The sequence below is a fragment of the Schistocerca americana genome, chromosome 2 (genome assembly GCF_021461395.2).
Source record: "Schistocerca americana isolate TAMUIC-IGC-003095 chromosome 2, iqSchAmer2.1, whole genome shotgun sequence".
NCBI classification, from domain to species: domain Eukaryota; kingdom Metazoa; phylum Arthropoda; class Insecta; order Orthoptera; family Acrididae; genus Schistocerca; species Schistocerca americana.
Window position 1 is genome coordinate 308,019,925 of NC_060120.1, and position 19,810 is coordinate 308,039,734.

The 19,810-nt window shown below is 38.4% G+C and overlaps 1 protein-coding gene across 1 annotated transcript in view; it reads left to right on the top strand.

The window, feature by feature from the left end:
• Positions 1-19,810, top strand: part of LOC124596563 (kinesin-like protein unc-104) — a 334,536-nt gene that overhangs the window by 287,096 nt on the left and 27,630 nt on the right. Inside the window, exons 29-30 of the mRNA XM_047135747.1 lie at positions 4,203-4,423; positions 10,328-10,517. Coding sequence (XP_046991703.1) covers positions 4,203-4,423; positions 10,328-10,517 — 411 coding nt within the window. The remainder of the gene's footprint in view (positions 1-4,202; positions 4,424-10,327; positions 10,518-19,810) is intronic.

Sequence of the window (19,810 nt, forward strand, 5' to 3'; positions counted from 1 at the left end):
TTACAGTCCCCCCTAATTGACTGCTCAGTGCAAAATGTCTTAACCAATTTCATAACTTTTACTATTGTATCTTGCATGCTTTTCTAGGAGTTCATAATGTCAAAATAATTCACCAGTGCAGAGGAATTATTTGTTGAAATCAGTAAATAACTCTGCTTGAATACAAGTTTTAGTTTTGTAAACTGACATCATCTATTACCCTTCAAAACGAGTGCCCAAATTTACAATGAAAATCTAATTACTGTCCAGTTCAGATACAGTGCATACCAGAATTGTTAGTTTTATGAAGTTGCAATTCACACTCTCAGCCTTGCAGTTGTCAGTGTACCTCCACTCGTTTGCATATCTATCTCTGTCAGGTTGTACCTCCCCTCAGACAAATGAGCAGTTACCTATGCTCATTGCAGGTTCAGTCCATGCCAAGTTACAGAATAGGTAACAACAACTATGACCACAATGTCTTTTTCATCACAAGTACATCAGGCATTTCAGTGTCTTGCACCCAACTTTCCCATCTGCACACAGCGCAGTAACATCATATTTTTAAAGTGAAAACACATGACCATTAGTGCTGATATTATTTTGCCATACTTCATTTTCTCTGTCTTATTACACTTTGGAATATTAATGTTTGTAAGGCTAACATTTTTATCTTCTGCAGTTAACTATTTAATTACAAATTGAAATATTGTTCGTTGAAGATAAATAGGAAGATTGCAAAATATTACACAGCAGATCATGTATGAGAATTGCATAACACTTCAATTACAAGATTAACAAAAAATTAATTTAGCTGTTGCATTAGATACCTACAATCTGATTTCTGCAGTTTATTTATTGAAGCTTCAGTAATGTTATTAGATATCTAATGTTTATCGTGCATGCTTGCTGAAATAGCAAATCTAATTTTTGTGGTGTTACAGTGAACCCTGAAATTTGTTATCACTTCGAGAATTGTTTGAAAATTCCAACATAATTGACTTGTGCCTGGAACTTTATGTTATTTGCTTGTAAGAACCATTGCCAAATGTATTATCTCCTATTTATTTTTCTTGCATTTTAAAGGTTACTTCATCTTGCTGCTACTTGCACATTTGCCGTTGAGATAAAACTGATATAGTGTTTTCAGACCAGTGGGCTCTTATTTGGCCCTGAAGAAATGTATGTTTTCACTGGGCCTTGGTTTGGTATGCTTTATGGTTACAGAGTTGAGCAAATACAGCAAGACTTCTTTAAAAAATGACACAAAGCTATCTCCCTCTCCCTCTCCCTCTCCCTGTCCTCCCCCTCCCTCTACCCTCTCTCTCTCTCTCTCTCTCTCTCTCTCTCTCTCTCTCTCTCTCTCTCTCTCTCTCTCTCACCCCCACCCCCCCCACCCCACCCTCATCTTTCTTCCAACTGGTTTGATGTGGCTTACCATTAATTCACCTCTTTATCTCAGAGTAGCACTTGCACATGCCATCCTCAATTATTTGTTAATTTCATCCCAATCTCTGTCTTCCCCCACAGTTTTTACCCTCTACAGCTTCCTCTATTACAACACATGCCATATTATCCTGTCCCTTCAAATAGTCAGTGTGTTCCGTGTTTTCCTTTCTTCACCATTTCTTCAGATAACCTCCTTATTCACTGCCTTATCAGTCCAAGCGCTTTTTGTTCCAGAAATTGTATGATAGTTGGGTACCAAAGAATATGGAACCTCAACACAAAGCCAAACGCATGGAAGCAGCATAGATTGTTCTGCAGTTATCTCTGGCTGGACAACTTGTCCGCATAGTGGTAGTAAAATATGTGTAGACGTCTTCCTCTTGAACCAGTCTATTTGTAAAAACCGTATCAAAATCCCTACAGTAGTTCCTGGAATTCACATCCACACACAGCCAGGAAAACAGGCTGGGGGTCTTTAATTAATAGTACGCACAGATTACAATAAGCTATTTGATAGGATCTTGGTGATTAAATAGCTGCTCTCCCCTGTCCCTTGCTGGGTATGCCCTTGCACAGCAGTGACAAGATATGGACATATGCCACAGACTGGTTCTTACCCTTGACAACAAAGTACTATGATGGGAGAATAGAGAGATTGATGCAATGGTCCTACAAGCGCTTCAGTCCCAGTGGTGAATGTTTTAAGCAGAATAACTACTGTATGCAGTAGCCCAGTGGATGTTTTCTTCTCTTTAACAATCTGTAGAAAATCGCTTTCTGGTTAAGTCTTATATTTGAATACTGTAATTCACTATTTGTAAGTGCCCATTTCAGGTAACATTTAAAGTCAAATGATACTTGAGTGGTTTACACAATTAGAGATGACGGAAAATATTTATTTGAGGGAAACATTCAATTTTATTTCTGCAAAGAGATCCCACAGGGTGTTGTTATACTGCCAGGTACACACCTTCATTTCAGATGCAGTGGGGCTTACTAGACCTTACAATTTTCAAAAACTAAAAGTTATAGACACCTCTATACTTTGCTTCTTAACACAGAGGAATAACGACTCACATGCCCATATTGAGAATGGTATTGAAGGATGTTTGTCACTGCATTTATCCCCGAAATGGACAGTAATTAGATCCACAGTCACGACATGTAAAATGAAGCAATAACTATGTGTAGAGTCATGGAGGAAGTCAGAACTGAATGTATACAAGCATGATAACATTCAATGGTAAGGATCATATCATAGACAACGTACTGTCAGACTTGAAGCTGAATGGATATATTATTAGTTTGCTACAAATTATGCATAAATTAAAAAAAATAAAGTGTTCAAGTAATTACTAAAAGTTAATCATAGAATTAATCTGCATTCTGCAATGCAACTTCATTTTAATTTGATACTGTAAGCTGGTCTGAGATACAAACCAAAACTGTGCTTTTTTCTTTTGTGAACACTGGAGATTGGAAAGTAGGGCGGCAGTTTATTGGTGACTGAAAAACTAAAGTGGGCCTGGATAGCACAGCTGATGAAAGAAAAATGAGGCTCATGATTCAACTTCTGTTTTTGCACAGTGTCTTAATTTGTTGTGAAGTATCAATTAGGCACAGCTTTTGATAGACTTTTAAGAAATTCTATGCTTTTTTTAACAAAATTTTAGTATCTCAAAGAAATAAGCAAGGACTGTATGTACATGGAAAAGACAATGGACATGAAAATTAATTTTTAAATTATCTCCTAAGTTGTTTAGAAGTTTGAGTCTAAACTGTAGCTGTAGGAGTGAGTATTCGGACGTCTGTGTGATTTTGTGCGTGAATTTGAATGTCTGTACTTTTGATAAAGAAAGAGCAAGAGCTTGAAAGCTAAAGTAAATACTATAATCTGCTGAATGTTTCCAAGTGGCACAAATCAGTAAGTTATTGGTGAGTGGTTGCCTTTCCTTTATGTTAGGTAGAGTTCCACCCAGGAATTTCCATGAATGTTGTGTGTTGTTTGAAAGTTCACTTTTTCATAAGGGGAAGGGATGAAGTTTTGGGTTTTGCATCCTGCCAGTTATACAATCATTACAGACAGAGCACAGACACAGATGGGATATCTATGGAAAACAAAACATATAGTGTGATTTTGTAAAGGAACCATCCCAACACTTGCTGTAATCAATTCAGGTTACCCGTCAGAAGCTTCAATTTGAATTGCTGGTTGTAGATTTGAAACCCCCCCCTGTTAGTTAACACGAGGTCAGTGCCTTAACCATTGCACTAATGTGATGTTTTCTTGTCGTTAGTCAGTTAGTTACTTGGTCCACAGATCTTTTAAATTGTTATTTTATCGATATGATGTGGAACAAGTCACTTTACAGGATTTGCAGAGTATCCCTTTTAGAAGACACTAAGTCTATTTTCTCTGTTATTTACGAAGATATTTTCAGTTTCATTTTTGTAATGTGTAGCTGAAGTCAGCCAAAATAAATACTGCTCATCATGTCTTTCATCTGACTCTCAGTGTTGACAGAAAGTGCCAGTTTTCTTTCCATTATGAACAAAATGATTTTATTTTTATTATTTAACAACATGCCCCATTACACACTATTTGTAATACTTCATATACATATTTTGTGTGTGTGTGTGTGTGTGTGTGTGTGTGTGTGTGTGTGTGTGTGTGTGTGTGTGTGTAATACCTGAAAATGAGAACAAATATCAGTATAAATGTGTTGATTTGGTGTGAATTTTTAAAGGTGTTAAGTCCACTGTTCTGTACACAGGTCGGATAAGAAATACACCTGAACCGGAAGAGGAAGATAATGATAACTCCGTGCTGTCTTTGGGCCTCTTCCCTGGAGAATATGTGGAAATTCCTGGAGATGACCGTTCCATGTTCAGGTTTGAAGCAGCATGGGACAGCTCTCTGCACAATTCTCCTCTGCTGAATAGGGTTACCTCATACGGAGAACAGATATTTATGACTATTTCTGCTTACCTTGAGGTTAGTATACAGCATTCTAAAAGGTGTTGTTTTATGTATGTATATCATCTTGTAAGATATATATAATCAATATTTAAGTTTTACCATCAATTAATTTAATAAAACATAGAACAGAGAAAAAGGCAGCGACTTACCTAGTGGATTGATGCGTGGAGCACAAAAAAATGTAACAGGAAACAATTCCACTAGCTTTCAAGCACTAGCTCATTTCTAGCAAAAGTACACACATTCACACTCAGACACCCAAAAGCACATCCCGCGAGCCACAGCAAAACTAATTCTTGACACTCAGTTATTGAAAGCAATTGCCTGAGCTGATGGAAGTTGAGACAGGTTAGGGAAGGACACAAGAAGGCAGTAGCAGGGAAGAGGCAGATCTTTGAACAGATGAGTTCATGGCCACACAACAAGAGAGAAAGGGAGGGGAGAGAGAGAAGGAAGTGAGATGGAAAAAGGAAGAGGGAGGGGTGGGGGGGGGGGGGGAGAGAGAGAGAGAGAGCATTTGCAATGAAATGAATACCCTTAGCTGCATACAGGCATTGATATACGTCAATGGGGACAGTTGAAAATATGTTCCCCAACCAGGACTCAAACCCGGGATCTCCTGCTTACATGGTAGATGCTCTATCCATCTGAGCCACCGAGGACACGGAGGATAGTGCGACTGCAGGGACTTATCTCTGGCACGCCTCCCGTGAGGCCCACATTCTCAGCTTATTGTCCCTCACTATATTCATAGTGCCCTTGCCCATTATACCCATTACTAGCAGCTTTTTGCCAATTCCCGTAAGAGTTCGGGCACTGTTTGTGCATCCACACAGAATATATATATATATATAGAGAGAGAATTCACACATTGGTGGAGGAAATGTGGTTGGAGAAAACAGTGCACCACAAATTGGATTGTGGAGGAGTGGTGTGGACAGAAGAGAAAAAGGAATACGTAAGGAGAGGCAGTGTGAACTGGTTAGCAGAGGTTCAGTCCAGGGAGATTGTGAGAGCACAGGATGTACTGCCCATGTATGCATTTCAGAGAAACTTATGCTGGAAGGGAATATCCAAATGGTGGTGGTGGTGGTTAGTGTTTAACGTCCCGTTGACAACGAGGTCATTAGAGACGGAGCGCAAGCTCGGGTTAGGGAAGGATTGGGAAGGAAATCGGCCGTGCCCTTTCAAAGGAATCATCCCGGCATTTGCCTGAAACGATTTAGGGAAATCTCGGAAAACCTAAATCAGGATGGCCGGAGACGGGATTGAACCGTCGTCCTCCCGAATGCGAGTCCAGTGTGCTAACCACTGCGCCACCTCGCTCGGTGGAATATCCAAATGCCCTGTATAGGGAAGCAGCTGTTGGAGTCATTAGTGTTGTGGTGCACAGCACGTTTGGCAACTGGGTGGCCAAGTTTGCCACAGTTTGGTAGTGTCCATTCATTCAAGCAGACAGTTGGTCATTTGTCATGCCCAGATAGAATGATGTACAGTAGTTGCAGCATAGCTGATATATAAGATGGCTGCTTTCATATTTGGTCCTGCCTTTTATTGGGTACAAAATGCCCGTAACTGGATTGCGGTAGGAGGTGGTGGGTGGATTTAAGGGATATGTCCTGCAACTGGGCTACCCACAAAGGAATGATCCATGGGCTGCAGGATTGGGAGTATAATGGTCATCCCAAGTGCAAGACCTATCTCAACACCCACCTACCACACACCACCTGCTACCACAGTCAAGTCACAGGAGTTTCCTATCCAAGTAAAGCAGGGCCATTGTGGCAGCAGCTATGTTACATGTCAGCTATGCTACAATTACTGTGCAGCAATCTATGTGAGCATAACAAGTAACCAACCAGGGAGGGTGAGAAATGCACTTCACGTTGATTTTTGCTAGATATTCAACAGCAACACTGGCAATATGCGGCCGCACATTATCGTGGTGCAGCATCCAGCCTGTTTCCCCGAAATGTGGTCTTTTGCGCCTGATATGGACTTGCAATGTTTTCAGGACATTCCTGTAGTATTGTCCAGTTACTGATGTGTATGCAGGTACAACATGCTGATAAACCATTCCATGAATATCAAAGAATGAGATGACTATAACTTTCCCAGCAGAAGCAGCCACTTTTGTTTTTTGGGTGTTGGTGATGAACGAGATTTCCACACTGAGCTTTGCTGTTTGCTCTCAGGATCAAAATGATGTAACCAAGTTTCATCAACAGTCATTACATTTGAAAGAAACTCCGTATCTTCCTCTAACATCAGCTTTAACTGCATGCAGACCTGCACGCAAATGTCCTTTTGTTCTAGAATCAACAGTCTTGGAACCCATCGCGCACAAACACGTTGCAACTCTACCACCATCACATCAATAATAAATATCCAAAAGTCAGACCAATATGGGGAATAAGTGGAAGTTACACTAAAATAATACATAACCTGTTGTCTTTGCTGCTTGCATCTTATCGAATTCTTCTTTTGAAATTTGCCTGAATCTGGATTTGCATGTGGAGTCAATGTAAATAAATGATTCAGGCACATTTTCAATTTTATTGTCATTTATTTGTTCTCCATATGATATAAACAGCATTCTAAAAGACCAAGTGTCCAAAGCACATCAAGGCAAAACACACTGAAAGAAAACACTGAAACTGAGACAGAAGACTTGAGCCCCTTCAGCAGTGCTGCATTCCTTTATATAGAATTTTGACAGTGAATTTCAAGATAACCTTTTATTAACTTTATACAATTTCAATGTTACAATTAAAATTTACAAAATGTAAAGAGACTGATGTTACAGCCAAATAAGGTATAAAATACAATATCGAATGACATAATTTTTGTAGTATCATCTGTAGTTTTTAATCATCCGTCCCAAGTAGCTGAATGGTCAGCGTGACGGATTGTCAGTCCTCTGGGCCCGGGTTCGATTCCCAGCTGGGTCGGGGAATTTACTCCGCCCAGGGACTGGGTGTTGTACTGTCCTCATCATCATCTTATCATCCCATTGACTGCAGGTCACTGAGGTGGCGCCAATTGAAAGACCGGCACCCGGCAAACAGTCTGCCCACTGGGGGGCCCTAGCCATACGATTAAATAAATAAATAAATGTAGTTTTAAATATGAAAATCAATCTGAACTTTAATTACAATAATGTCTCTTGTATTATTTTAGTTATGTAATTAGTTACAATTTGGATTTGGTTACTAACATTCAGTGACAGTACAGAACTCGTGCTTTATCCGATTACATACGTAAAATTCACAAATAAGGCCTCAAATTCTGGAAATCGGAAAGTTGTGTGATGTAAACAATTGGAGAGTTAATTAGAAATGTAATTACAAAGGCTTTTAATTACAGAGGAGGACATAAAAATAGTAACAAATGAAAATACATCACTCGGTAATAACTTTTAAGCTGTTTCTCAAGATAGTGGGGTTTTCTGTTACTAGATTTTTAGTTTACCATTTTGTTAATTAGAATCATTGATTTTTCATGCTAACATTTCTGCAGTCTCTAGTTATTTATTGCTAAACACTTATTACTTCAATTTCTCAATTTGATATTTAATATGCATATGTACATAATTTTGTTAATGACAACAATTTATTGACAGTCATGAGAATTTACATCATTACAGAATATTCTTTATGTGTTTACAAAGAATAAAAGTTTTTTGGCAAAATGAACTGAATGATACCTATAAAAGGCCTTAGGAAGCACTGAATCGTACGATAAATACACGGATGCATATAAAAAAAGGTGGTTTCAGAAACTTCATAATAACCTTGGGGAGGCTGTAGCCTCTTAATGTGTCGTGTAATTTTTCTGTCCCCAACATGTGGGTGGCACCCAATGAAATGTTCAGTATTTCAGAAAGTGATATTAAGGTAATTCGTCGATCCTCTCTCACAATGTCAGCAGCTGTGTTGCTGTTTTCTTCCGTGAGAGCAGTAACGGGAGCACCGGGTCCACCTTCCTTTGAAATTGATTGTCTCCCCTCTTTAAACATTTTAAACCACCTTCGAGCTGTGCTTCAGGGAAGAACAGACTCTCCATAGGCCTCCTGTAACTTTGTATCAGCCTCAGCTGAAGATTTGTTGAGACGAAAGCAGAATTTCAAAGCCACATATTGTTCCTCACGTGTTACCTCCAATGGAGCAGCAGGCGATACTGAACATGTCTGACCTTGCCTGCCTCTCACAGGTGGGAATCAGCAGTACCAACAATGAAACTACTACAGCATGTTTGTTGCACATTAAGCTAACAGAATATCACAAGATTAAATTTTAGTGTGAGAAATTATGACCGTGAAAACAGCCCTCATATAACTTATTTGCTGAAGAATAGTACTAATTGGCACAAAATATTACTAATCACAAAAATATACTGAGAGATTTTAGAAACTGTATGCTGTAATTATATTTAACTAAATCACACATATATAATGGTGAAATATAATTTTGTATTCAATAAGTAAGTGACAATGTTAATCAAAAATACTGGTGTTCTGAAACTCCCAGTACCGTTTATTAATCTCATTGAACTCATATTTTCCCATAAAGAACAACAGTGTATTAAATGTAATTTTATTGTTATATTGCCCACCTACTTCTCCTCTCTGGAAATACATTGCTCTCAACTTTTCTAACTTCAGCCTTGATAAACTCATTACTGGTGTCCAGTCACTTTACACATCATTCATGTTGGTCTCACATTTATTTCAGTGTTCTGTTTCTTCATAAATGTAACCTGCTTACGAGAAATAGTTATTTGTTTCCCAGCAATTTTTAATGTCCTTTTATAGTTTTCAGCATGACTTAAAGGGTTTTTCACCAGTAACACTTTTGTGTATATCTGTATACCTTATTGTGCTGATCCTCACTTAAGTAGCAATATCTCATGTGAACTGAATGAGGCAACAGAAAACAATTTCGTCGGCAGCACTTTTGCAAGTTCTTGAGATTGATTGCAGACACACTTCAGAAAAACAAAATAGTAAATACTCAGTTAAGTGCATTTGCATTATCAAATGCAGCTGATTGTAGAATCCATGGCATATGTTATGTCTGCTGGTATTATGGGCGAATCACCTTTATGTGAGATCTCATTTTTTGCTGGCACTGTTGATATATCATGTCCTCTCAGGTTTGCTGTTGCTTTTCTTCTGTTCTTCCTACAACATTTTGACAACATAACTTCTAACAAAGTAACTCTGTGTACATGATGGAGCATATGATGATGATGATAACAATGATAAGTTATGTTGCCAAAATATTGTGCAGGAACACATGACAAACTGGTAGCATCCGAGAGGACATCATGCAATTCACCTTTATGTTTCCGCAGCATTATATTGTACTCGTACATTCCTTTATTTTTCAATTCATGTCCTGGCGTCCTTTATTTTTCTCTGTTTACATGTTTGCATTTTCCTCCATAGCTTCCATGTCTATTTTACTTCATATTTAATGCCCTTTACCACCACCATCTCCCCCCCCCCCCCCCCCTCCTCATCCCCCTCCCTCTCCCTTATTATTTTATTCTATTTGTCCATTTTTTGCATTTTCTGTTCAATAATAAGACATAAGATGTGCTTAAACATATATGTAGCTCTGTTTTTTTTTGAGCTGGTGTGTTGTTACAAAATGTTCTGCAACCATACCACACTTTTTCTTTAAAGTAATGCTGAACTGTGCATTCTGAGCTTTGTTTGAACAGGTTCGCCTCACCCTTTTGCTGTAACCAGAGACTAAAGATAATTACCACAGTAAGAATCCAAATGCTATTTTAAGCAATGTGTGTCTTGCATGAAAGTTATTTTAATCTTTGACTCATGTACTTGTGAGACTGCAAATGGTCCTAGTATTATTTTACTGAAAAGGCTAATTTACTTAATTGCTTCATTTATAGCTGGAGAACTGTGGGCGTCCGGCAATTATCACCAAGGATTTGAGCATGATCATTTATGGACGAGATGCGCGAACTGGCCCACGTTCACTGAAACATTTGTTTTCTGGGCATTATCGTAATGCTGAGGCAAACCGTCTGTCTGGTGTCTACGAGTTAGTGCTGAAAAGAGCTTCAGAAGCAGGTAGTCCAGGTTTGTTCCCCTTTGTCCCAGATTAGACTGTAGGAATGCAGCCAGTACCTTGAACAGAGAAATAACTCTTTAACAATTATATAACTGTGACCACTGTAAGGAGAAGATAAAGCTGTTTGTGTGTGAACAGTTAAATATCTTATTAATGTTTAGAAGCACCAAATGTTGGTATTCATAACTTTATATCTAAAAACAAAGATGATGTGACTTACCAAACGAAAGCGCTGGCAGGTCGATAGACACACAAACATACACACAAAATTCAAGCTTTCGCAACAAACTGTTGCCTCATCAGGAAAGAGGGAAGGAGAGGGAAAGACGAAAGGATGTGGGTTTTAAGGGAGAGGGTAATGAGTCATTCCAATCCCGGGAGCGAATGGTCTTTAAATATGTCTGCTTGTGTCTGTATATGTGTGGATGGATATGTGTGTGTGTGCGAGTGTATACCCGTCCTTTTTTCCCCCTAAGGTAAGTCTTTCCGCTCCCGGGATTGGAATGACTCCTTACCCTCTCCCTTAAAACCCACTTCCTTTTGTCTTTCCCTCTCCTTCCCTCTTTCCTGATGAGGCAACAGTTTGTTGCGAAAGCTTGAATTCTGTGTGTATGTTTGTGTTTGTTTGTGTGCCTATCGACCTGCCAGCGCTTTCGTTTGGTAAGTCACATCATCTTTGTTTTTAGATATATTTTCCCCACGTGGAATGTTTCCCTCTATTATATTGATATTCATGACTTTAGTTTGATACTTTTTTGAGAGAGTGATACCTATGAGATGCTGCCCAAAATGTAATGACATGTAATATGTAGGTAACATTATTTCCTCTATAGAAACAGTTATACTTCACAAGCCACCATGTGGTGTATAATAAAGAGGATGTATGTTGTCAGAATTATTTTCTTTCTTTGTGTCCCATTCACAAGTGCTTATGGAAAAATAAATGAACATTTCTGCATGTAATTAATCTCTTTAATTTTATCAGTGTAATCTTTGTGTGTTCTGTACACACACATTGTCTCTATGCTGATTTCAGAAAGGAGAATGAGGGTCATCCCGTTTATGTACTGTTATAATAATACTTAGTTAATACATTTAAAAAATAATAATAATAATTATTATTATTATTATTATTTCTTGTAGATCTATGGTGTGGTCCAAGTCTTCCAATTGGACATCACTTTGGTGACATGTATTTTCTTAACCTACCCAAGTTACCCAACTTTGGAAAAGGAACATACAGTTTAATGTACAATCCAAATCATGGGTCATTTCAGGTGAATTTCCACATCATTGAGAGCCGACTGGTAGGTTAAAATGCAGACTAAAAGATCTGTGTTCCAACAGGGAGTTGATCTCATGAAGTTTTATACTTTACAGCTATACCAGCAGGTCTGACATTACGTACTTTCTCCATCAAGGGAATTGTGTACTCATTTACTGTTTTGTTCAGAGCACATAACCATAGAGCAGGAATATTTATGGAGTCACCAAGATACATTGTCTCTAAAGCCACATGATGTTAGGAAGTTGCAGCTTTTGCCTGTGAGTGCCCTGCAAGTTTTGAATATGATTACATTGTTAGCACAAGCAGATCTCATTCAGAAGTATTGTGGTTTTTGTACACACATTTCATAGGCACCATAACAATTTGCAGTTGATATTTAGAATGAACTCGGTTTAAAGCATTGAAGAAATCAATGCAAGGTCATTCACGTGTTTGTGACAATTGTCACAGCTTAGAGACCACTGTTCCATTTGTTATAGGAAAGGAAAGAATAGGCAAAACTGTATTTTAGGTTTTATTCTACATTTGATTTTATTTCCAATTCTCTGTTTTAATAAAATACTCTGTGGCAGCATTGAAAAATGGCTTCCTAGTGTGCCAAAGTGAACGTGTTCTAACAAACATTTAATTTGAAGCTATATGTATGCAGCAGATTAGTGATTTGTCACACTTTGAAATATTTTTAGTGGCAGTAATCTTCCTTCTTATTTTCTGGTACCATGTTTTTAACATTCATTCATCCTTAGCAAAACTAAAATCTCCATCTTGTAGTTACTAGGACTATAGATTCCTATTGTAATTACTTTAAAATAAGCACAGTGGTTTGGAGGCCTATGTTCTCTGTCATGTATAAATCATACATGCAGGCTAAAGTTGCTCAAATATTTATACATTTTACAGATTGACTGGCTGGACACTCCAACACTACAATGTAGCACTCGTATCTTACATACTGGCCGTACTGTCATATAAATTAATCCCTTAAGTCTTTATTAAACTGTGCCTTGATATTTGTAACACGTTGAGCCCCACTTACTAGTATGATAACTACAATTAGATATTTGCATTATTTACCTATAAAAGTAACATTTACTGCTTTGATATATTCTGACTTGCATGCATAGCAGCAGCATTTATTTATCAGTGCTGTTACTACTGAATAAATGTGTAAAAACAGGGCAAATAATTGTCATATTAAAGTTTTGCTCTTAGTGCAAAATATAAACAAACAGCATATTGATGATGTATGACATTTCTGCTTTGATGAACACACAGAGTTAACAAATGCTAAAATGTTTCATGCAGTCAAAGCTAAAACTTTATCTGTGAGATGTAGTGAGTGTTGTCTGTGAAGGATCCAGTTGTGTGATATGTACTGTTGATCAAATGTGTTCAGCCAGTTATATCTGAGTCTTCTTCACATGCAGTGTTTGAAGAAGGGAACAGTAGTAACTTTTAAGCAAAGGAATTTCACATCTTGCAATCTCAAGTCTGGACAGGAAGCATGTTACCGAATGACTTTGACTTAGTCACTAATTTAACATGTGAACATTGTAGGAAAAGACAGAGTGCTACTTACAGTAAAGAAGACACACTAGGTTGCAAACAGGCACAAGTAAAAGACACTTACATAAAGCTTTTTGCCACAGTCTTCATCAGTAAAAGAGAGACAAACACTATTTGTACACACAAGCAAGCGCACACCTCATGCACACATGGGCTGAGATGCTAGAGTTGCTGATCATATGTGCATGAGGTGTGTGCTTGCTTGTATGTATGAGTGGTGTGTGTGTGTCTCTCTCTTTTGCTGATGTAAGCTGTTGCTGAAAGCCTTATGTAAGTGTCTTTTAATTGTGCCTGTGTGCAACATAATGTGTCTTCTTTATGGTAAGTAGCAATCTGTCTTTTTGTACATTGTTGGAGTGTCCATTGTGTAATTTCACACATGATTCAGACGAGGGTTCCTTTGATGGATCAGTACATTTAGAAGAAATCTCAAGTTCATTTAAGGCTCTCAATGCCCTCACCATCCTTCTCTCAATTTAATTGGATTTCTACATGTTTGCAGTCTTGTGACTTCATTTATATCTGTAGGGCTGCTTTCTCTGCTTACACATCAGATCTTAAGAAAAGCCATTCCAGTATCAATAGTAAAATGTATATGCTGATAAATTTACCACACATAATCTACAGTTATTCTCCAACTAAGTGCTTTTTTTCTAGGCATCTGTTATTCTCCAACTAAGTGCTTTTTTTCTGGGCATCTGTATTGACTTTCATCTTATAAAAAATTTCTTTCAATTCTTCTTTGTGTTGACGAGACTGGTGTGATTATGAAATGATAAAAACTTCCAAATTCTGAATGCAGTTGCCCTTTGAAAATAAAAATGTGATTGCACATAAATGTTCTCATTTTAACCTTACAGTTTCTGAATACCATATTCAATATGACATTTAAGTGATTCCATCACGCCTAAATAAGTTAGATTAGATTTGATGTTGTTATGGTCTCCTGTTTCTTGAAAATATGAAAATGAACTAGAAACTAATCATTCTTAAAACTTTCAGAGTAGCTGAGTAATGGTTTTGACAAACCATTTTTTAAAACCCATTAGTTAGCATGGTGAATACACATAAGTGTGTAGATAATGCCATTGATCGATGAGTACATGTAGTTTTGGGTAGCATCCCATAACAAACAAACAAAAATTAGAATTATAGTGGTGGGGGTATGTAATTTGCCTCTATTTTTGTCTGTAGCCTGTATTCTTACTCTGTTGCTAACTTTTCTTTAGAAGGAAATGCTGAGCAAGTTCCCTCAAACCAGAAAAGCAGATCTCACACATAAGACTGTGAGTAGCATGAGGCATCCTCTTAAACTCAAGTGTACTGGCAATACTTAAACTGGTCAAAGACTGGCTGCTTTTAGTTTAGATGTCCCATACCATTTTTAACAGTAGTACTGGTTTGATGTAGTTACCTTTGTCTAGTGCGTAGAGCAATGTATTAATATTTAGCACTTCTATAGTTAAGTATCAACAGCTTAAATAGACGTTGATTGTGTGTTGAATTTTTAAGATTTGCAATATTATTATTCCTCAATCACAAATAAAAGTTCCATTACTTAATTGTCTATTTGTCATGTGGTGTTAATTTATTATGTTACATGCAAACAGATAGTGTAGTTAGGCAGTAAATTTACATACATCAGAAACCTCTGACAGTATTTCACACTTGTATGCACTTCACATAATAAATGATGTAAACTGGAGTAAAATTCTCCTGTTGAGTGGAAAATACTGGTTATGCTATCACTGGAAAATGAAAAATGAAGACCTCTAAGGATGTACTATACAAGCACCTTAGTTGCTTGATGTACTGATAGAGGGCAGTCTTGTGTTATGACAGAATAGTGAAAGGGTCATGTTGTTGTATCTTACAAATTCACATATGCATCGAAGAGGCCATTGGTGAATAATTCGAGCTGAACAGCTAGCAGGGGATGTTAGAAAAAAAAATGGAGTTATGTAATTGTCATATTGTTCCATCAACATAATCTCTCTCCAATTCTGTGGCCTTATGCCACCATAATGTGAGATCTGATATGTTTTCATTTTACCACTGTACAGGCCTGTCTGTCAGCCATGTTCTCTCTGTGTTGATAACTTTCCCATTATGGCTGTGGTCTTAGGTTCTCCTTCACCATGATAAATCTGTTTGCATTTTTGTGGCCATGAATACACTATAGTCGTTTCTCTTGTTTTCATGAAGTTTCACAATAGACTTAAGAGTTGTTTGTTGGGCCATGAGGGAGGACATCAAACAGAATAAATCCTTCAGAGTCCCTGAAGCCTGTAACCATGCTTTACCAGCTGAGGTTACTGTTTTGAATTGTGTTTTTGAAAGAGATTTTGTGTGTTGCTACTCCATGGATTGCCGTTTTGTTTCAGGCTGAAACTGGCGAATCCATGTTTCATTGCCTGTGACAATTTTTGACAAGAAATCATCACCATCAGCCACATAATGAGCAAATAATTTGTCACAGATGTTCTTTCTTTTTGGCATGCGAGTATGCACCACTACCTGCAGAGATGTCAAACTGAGCACTGGGTTGCTTGATTTTTAGTCACTGATTGCCTCAAATAAGAGTTTCTCACCTGCATGGGGTCAGCCTGCACATGGAAGATCAGAGAAGATTTTCTTCTCATTCTGTTGACAGTACACACTTCAGCCAGTGACTTACTGTGCTCTGATCCACTGCGCAATATCCGTATGCATTCTGTAAAAGCTTGTGAATATTTGTGATGGTCAGGTCTTCCACCAATGTACGTCAGTTGCAGATGCCATTTTGAAAACTGGTTATAGTGCTGCCATCTACCAAGAATTACTGGAAATACATGAGATGTTGTGGAAATGTTTAAGGATGTCGCAAACGAAATTACAATTGCTTTGATCCAAAATTGGTTGAGAAAGAAAGTGTGTTGTATTACTTTTTGTACCAAAATTGGCTGAGGAAAAAATGTGTTGTTTACTTATTGAATGCCTCTCATACAACATTGATGGAATCTGGATTTCAGCGACGCCACCAACTAACTCCAGTTTTCATAGATATGCTGTGTGATCAAAAGTATTCGGACACCTGGCTGAAAATGACTTACAAGTTCGTGGCGCCCTCTATCAGTAATGCTGCAATTCAGTATAGTGTTGGCCCACCCTTAGCCTGGATGACAGCTTCCACACTCGCAGACATACATTCAATCAGGTGCTGGAAGGTTTCTTGGGGCATGGCAGTCCATTCTTCACGGAGTGCTGCTATGAGGAGAGGTATCGATGTTGGTCGATGAAGCCTGTCATAAAGTCAGCATTCCAAAACATCCCAAAGGTGTTCTGTAGGATTCAGGTCAGGACTCTGTGCAGGCCAGTCCATTATAATGACATTATTATCGTGTAACCACTCCGCTGCAGGCCATGCATTATGAACAGCTGCTCGATCATGTTGAAATATGCAATCACCATCCCTGAATTGCTCTTCAACAGTGGGAAGCAAGAAGGTGCTTAAAACATCAATGTAGACCTATACTGTGATAGTGCCATGCAAAACAACAGGGGGTGCAAGCCCCCTCCATGAAAAACATGACCACACCGTAACACCACCATCTCTGAATTTTACTGTTGACACTACATACACTGGCAGATGATGTTCACTGGACATTCACCATACCCACATCCTGCCATCGGATCGCCACATTGTGTACCATGATTCGTCATGCATTCGCCATACCCACACCCTGCCATCGGATCGCCACGTTGTGTACCATGATTCGTCACTCCACACAATGTTTTTCACTGTTCAGTCATCCAGTGTTTACACTCCTTACACCAAATGAGGTGTCCTTTGGCATTTACCAGCGTGATGTGTGGCTTTGAGTATCTGCTTGACCATGAAATCCAAGTTTTTTCACCTGCCGCCTAACTGTCATAGTATTTGCAGTGGATCCTGGATGCAGTTCAGAATTGCTGTGTGATGGTCTGGATAGATGTCTGCATATTACACATTAGGACCCTCTTCAACTGTCGGCAGTCTGTGTCAGTCAGCAGACGAGATCAGCCTGTACGCTTTTGTGCTGTATGTGTCCCTTCATGTTTCCACTTCATTATCACCTCAGAAACAGTGAACCTAGGGATGTTTAGAAGTGTGGAAATCTCACATACAGATGTATGACACAAGTGACACCCAATCGCCTGACCACATTCGAAGTCTATGAGTTCCACAGAGTGCCCCATTCTGCTCACTCATGATGCCTAATGACTACTGAGGTTGCTGATTTGGAGTACCTGGCAGTAGGTGGCAGCAAAATTTCTCTAATATGAAAAACTTATGTTTTTGGGGTGTCCGGATACATTTAATCACACAGTGTGACAAGAAAGTGTGATTCTAAAGTTTGTTGGTATAATTCTATATCAGAAGCTATGAGTTCACTAAACAACATGTTCTCTGTTCTATGTTCTTCAGTCTTTTTGAATGAAGAAGCTAGGAGACGAAGTACCCCAAACAGTTGTTTGCCACAAGGATCAGTTCTGGCTTCCATTCTCTTTAATTTCAATGTGCATAGCATGCCAGCTACAAATTCCAACAATGCTCTGGCGTTACTATGTCAGAACAAAGACATCAAGCAATGCAGGAGTACATTTTCACGTCATCTCACTGTATTGAATGAGTACTTTTCCAAATGGAGAATCCAGCCAAACCCAGTTTATATGGAGGTTCCACCTGTGATTAAGAGAGGCATACATTAATTTGCCATTATGTAATTACCTTGGTGTCACCCCTGATCAGGTGCTGTCATTTAAGCAGCACTCCACCAGCCTATTGAAGAAGCTTGGCCGAAGAGTGAATCTACTCACAAAAAGTAGCTGAAAACAACTGGGAAGCTAATGCAGATACAATACTTAATTCTGCTATTTAACTTATATATTCAGTTGCTGAATATTGTACTGTTATATAGAAAAACAGCACACATACAAATAAGACAGTTGTACATCTGATTGAAGCCACAAGCACCATTTCTGTCATTTCACATCAGCTCCCATTTCACCAACCAGCACAGGTATCAACAGTCCTTCCTTCTCACCCCATCCAGTAAGTCTCCCCTGACCTTGGGTTCTAAGTGACTATTCTGTAACTCTTCCCTTTTCTTACACCAGTCCTTTTCCTTCATCTCTCTTCCTTTCTATTCAACTCTTCCACCAGAATGAGCCATTGCCTCTGAAAGGTTGGACATATCCCCATCTTTTATATTTCTCCTGCCGCCACTGTGTGACTACATACTTCTAAGGTTACAAGTGTGCTCTTCAATATATTCATTGGCTCCCCTGACAAAAATGATTAGCAATTGTGTCTTGTTTTGACAAAATATGAGACAGGGTTGGATGGTGCCTGGCCCAGTCTTTCTTATCAGTATCATCTTTTGACCAGTTGTAGTAATATTTGCAAGTAGTGTGACACCTGACATATCTCTCGTATCTAGGTATGACAGCAGGATTCTATTGTAATTAGATGAGGATAAACATGATTGTAAAAGGGTTACCAAATGCCATGTGAATGTATTACTGTGATTATGATTGTATACAGAATGTCCTAGGAGGAATGGTCAATGTTCAGGGATATGACAGGAATGATCATTCAAGCCAAAAAGATCTAGCAACCATCGGCTCTAAAATGCATACCTTAAGAGCTATGAGCTTAGTGCGAAACATGTCTCTTCTATTGAGAAAGTGTTCATAGATCTTAATGTATGCATTTTAGACCCAGTGTGCTGATATCCACCAGATATTGTCTCAATGAAAGAAGAGTATTTTCTTATGATGAAGGAAATTGTCAGCTGTGCTGATATTGATAAGAAGTCGCTTTGTCAATATGTGATTGATGGTGTAAGGGAAAAACGAGGTATTATGAGAGAGATTTGTGAAGTCATTGCCAAAAAGAAATAACAAAACTTACAGCAATGAAAATTTAAACTCCAGTAAGAAAGATGCTAAAGACGCAAATAACAGAAATACTAAAATTGCAACTTGGGATCCAAACAAAAAATGTTCCAGTTGTGGTGCCAGTGGTCATGGACCAAGTGATTGCAACCACAATCACAAGAACAAGGGAAAACGACACTTCTGTTGCAACAGGTTTAGTCCTATCTCATCTGAAAGCACAAAGTTTTAGTTGTTGTTGAAGGAATGCCTGGTGTATTTACTAGATATATATTTTAAAATTGTAATGCACCATGCTGCATTCCAAAAGACTATGGAGAAGAAGGACTTGTCACCAAGAATAGCAAGATGGGCCTTAGTCATGGAAGAGCATTACTGTACCATTGAACACCAATCTAATTCTAGGATGAAACATATAGATGCCTTAAGCCATCGTGTGAATGTATTGTTTGGTTTTGCAGGTAGTTTGATAGCTAGAATCAGGAGATCTCAAGAGAATTATGATGATTTAGCAGCAATTAAGAGCAT